Source organism: Lolium rigidum, chromosome 6, assembly GCF_022539505.1.
Source record: "Lolium rigidum isolate FL_2022 chromosome 6, APGP_CSIRO_Lrig_0.1, whole genome shotgun sequence".
Lineage (NCBI taxonomy): Eukaryota > Viridiplantae > Streptophyta > Magnoliopsida > Poales > Poaceae > Lolium > Lolium rigidum.
In genome coordinates this window covers 33,073,923-33,077,752 of record NC_061513.1, presented here as the reverse complement: position 1 = coordinate 33,077,752, position 3,830 = coordinate 33,073,923, and the positions used below count along the sequence as shown (strand labels likewise).

The window sequence follows — 3,830 nt, the reverse complement described above, 5'->3', positions numbered from 1 at the left end:
ACCTGAAAACAAAGGGAAAGGAAAAAAAAGTTGCAAGAAGGGAAGCATGATCACTTTTACTCTTTGTGTAATGTTTTATTGTTGAGTAGATGTTAGTATGCAAGGGTCATATTTAGAATTAGCTTTCACCTTCTTCTTTAGTGGTCAAACCTTCTTCTACTTGCTAGCCTTTCACGTACTAAGCATGGTATGGTGCTTGACTGCTTGTGCATCCAAAATTCCTTGAACCTAGTTATTATGTTTACATGTGTCCATCATGCCTACCTTATGTCGCATACATTGCCATTCCAAGTAATTTTCCCATGTGCTATTATCGTTAGTTTCCAAGTCCTCTTATTTATGTTTGTCTTTATATCTCACAAGGAAGTGGTGAGAATGATTGTGATCTTTTGCGCTAAACAAGTTTCGTTGTCTTGATAGTACTACTCCCTCCATCTATAAAATGTCTGAACTTTAGATAAATTTGGATATATCAAGATACTAAAACGGGTCTAGATACATTCAAAATTTGATAAAATTAGACATCCTTGTATAGACGGAGGTAGTATATTATTAGTATTGTATTGCATGCACGAACTAACTCCTCCAAGGTTCGAGAAGAACAGGATCGTGCAATATATTTCAAAAACAATAACCAGGAAAGCAATGACCGAGAAACATTATCACATTGGCAATTTAATCGACGAAAAAACTACATCAAAACACTACCAACATTGTAAGAAAGCTCATGAACGAAGTAAGTATCATTTTCGAATTGCAGATCCATATCTGAACTTCTTTTGACAAAAAAAATATCCTTCAATCAACTCAAGCTGTCAGTCAAGTAATTATGGCACTAGGCAGGCATGGTGAAATTGAAGTTACTGCACGAGAACCCCCTGCCAGTGAGCAATCCGCTGAAGCCGAGCCGCTGCTTCTCCTCGTCGAACACCACAAGGTTGTCCTCCATCTGGAACCCACCGATCACCACCGCCGGCGCCGCTCGGCCGCCGTACCCTGTCTTGCCCTCCTTCATCTCCACGAACGCGAAGCACGCCGTGTGGCGGTCCACCTGCGCCATGGAGTTGCCGCCGAACACCGTCCAGTTCTTCCCGCCGTCCAGCATCAGGTCGACCTGCGGCACGAAGTAGCCGAGCCGCGTCGACGACAGCTTGGACGAGTCGTAGCAGAGCTCGAACGGCGCCGCCGCCGCAGGCGGGGTGACCCTCGCGCTTTGGCCCATGGCCTGGTCGAACGCCCTGATGAACGGACGGTACACGTCGCGGCGGAGCTCCGTGTACCGGATCGTGGAGGAGAGCCCGATGGTGAGCGACGCGTGGTCGGGGAGGGGAACCTTCGCCTGGTTCACGGCGATGCCCTTGTTGGCCGAGATGAAGTAGCCGGGTGACCCCCTGTACGCGCGGAGCGGCGTGTCGCCGGCCAGCATTTCCGTGATGGCCGGCCGCTCCGCCGGGATGAGGAAGAGCGGGCCCCCGCCGAAGATGGCCACGCCGGTGCCGGCTCTCGGGAGGCAGAGCGCGAACGTTTTCGCCACCTTCTGCGTGCCGGCGACCTGCGCCGGGAACGACAGGCCGGAGCGCGCCAGCCCGGCGACGCCGACGGCACCATCCGGCAGCTTCGACAGGAGGGAGTCCGGCGCGCAGGAGGTGACGGCGACAAACGACACCGGGCGCAGCGGGTTCCTGCCGTCGGTGGCGTTGGCGGAGAGCGCCGTGCGCGTCACGTCCCCCGAGACGGTGGCGCCGCAGACGGGGTTGTGCGGGTGCGCCGTGCACTTGCAGCGGTAGGGGTTGTCGTCGTCGGGCTTGCCGTAGCCGGTGTGCGGGCAGCCGGGCGGGTGGAAGCGGTGCGCGCGCATGCAGGCGACGCTGTTGCACTCCAGCGTGCGGTGGTCAGCTGCGCAGGTGGACCAGATGATGGGGCCGGAGAGGTCGAGGACGAGCTGGTGGCCCGGCTGCCCGTTCCTTATGACGGGGGCGCTGTAGAGGAAGGTGGCCGCGTCCTTGGTGATGGCCGTGACCAGCGGCTTCCCACCGTCGCCGGCCACCGTCGACGCCAGTACGCAGAGCGTCGAGACAGCAGCGGCGAGGAGGAGAGGTCTAGGTTTCGACATTCTCGACCGGCCAGTGCCGCTCTGATCGATAAATTGGCTAGCGTACGTACGATCATGGTGACAGTGACATTGCTACTGGTAGTTATATACGCGAGATTAGATGGTGTATACGTGATAGATTATGTCTTTCTTTTTTTTTGCGGGTAGATTATGTTTGTTGGAGGCTGGTATTGGATGGCCGGCTTGCTCTTTTTTAAGTTTTCACTAGCAGAGGAGACCCGATCAGCGTGCCGGGATTCTCGTTGCAGCCCAGGCGGGCGCTAGTGAATAATTATGGCTCCTCTAGTGATCACATGGTAACATTAACTTGATGAGCCATGAGGTAACATGCATGGCACATTGACACTCAGGTGTCGGTGAACAGTGATGAGCATACTGAAAAAAGGTAAAAATAAACCTTTAAATTATAGACGAAAGATAAATCAAACCCCGAATTTTCAATTCCCCAAATCAGCACATTTAGCTCTTGTATCCCGGTCAATTTTGAACCCTAGATCTATTTGACGCACCCGAAAAAACAGGGACCCCAGCCGGGATAACTTTCTAGTCTCACAGACAATGCAGACCTACCTGTCATATCCATCCCCCTCTCTTGTCTCTCTGAAATTCTCCAATCTCCTAGCTGGTGGGTCGACATGCATACCGCCCGGGCTCATGTGCAGCGGGCATGGCCTCCCCTGCCTCGCCTCCGGTAGGCACATGTTGGCTACGGCGCATGCACCATGCTACTCAATGGTTTCGGTGGCTCGGACGAGGGAAGGAAGGCGCACGCCTGACACATCAAGCTCATCCTCGACCATTCCCCACGGCCGCTTCTCGCGGAGGACATTTTCGCCGCGCTCAACGAGCCGGAGATGCGTGGCTGTGACATGACATATGATGCCACTTTGTCGGTGGGAGAACAAATTATTTAGTTCAGGATATTTAAAAAAAAAATCTTGCACGTAAAATAGGAACATGGTCCGAAATATATCGTGATTTAAGAGTTCAGCGTGCTGTTTTCATGATTTATTTATCTTTTGCCTACAAATTGAGGATTTGTTTTAGACTCCAAAATGACCATGATTTGAGAGTTCAGTGGGCTGATTTCGGGATTTAGAATTTTGAGGTTTGATTTATCTTTCGCCACAGTCAGGGTTTGTTTTAGACTTTTTTTTCATTATCCAGGTGTGTGCTTGCATTGTCATCACGCTGCACGATGAGGCCATGAGTAGCGAGCGGCGAGTCCACGAAGGATGCACTAATTTATTGCATACACGCCGGATCTAGCTAGCTGATGGCGCGGGTCTGGCACGTACCGAGGCGGCTTCTCCGTGTCATCGTGATTAGTCAACTTAATACATCAATCTGTGGAAGAGACGACTCTGCTTGCATCGAGATCTGTCCTAGCAGACGTCGTGCTGTAACCAAGAAAGCTCTCGTGGTTTTCAGTTGCCCGATTTTGAAAGTAGTGTGCGGCTTAGCTTTCCCATCCTGGTATCTGTAATGCAGAATCACAGAGCCTGCAGGCGTGCGCGTGAAGCGAACTTCAGGCGTGCTGATGGGGATGTTGGCCTATGGACTGCGCTAGTATGCTACATGGACATATATCTGGCGATCTCGGCCTGGTACGGCCTGCAGACTCATATCCATTCTGTCGGCAGCGGCTCGGGCACTGACACAAAATAGAGAGCACTCCCCCTTCTCTCAAAAAGAATGCATATTAGTTTTAGTCAAA

At 52.0% G+C, this 3,830-nt stretch overlaps 1 protein-coding gene across 1 annotated transcript; it reads right to left on the bottom strand.

Annotated features, from left to right (window-relative positions):
• Positions 1 to 835: 835 nt before the first annotated feature.
• LOC124659243 (chitinase CLP-like) lies at positions 836 to 2,113 on the bottom strand. Its single transcript, XM_047197171.1, has one exon. It carries the CDS (start codon positions 2,111 to 2,113, stop codon positions 836 to 838), a length of 1,278 nt encoding a protein of 425 aa, XP_047053127.1.
• Between the last annotated feature and the right edge of the window lie 1,717 nt (positions 2,114 to 3,830).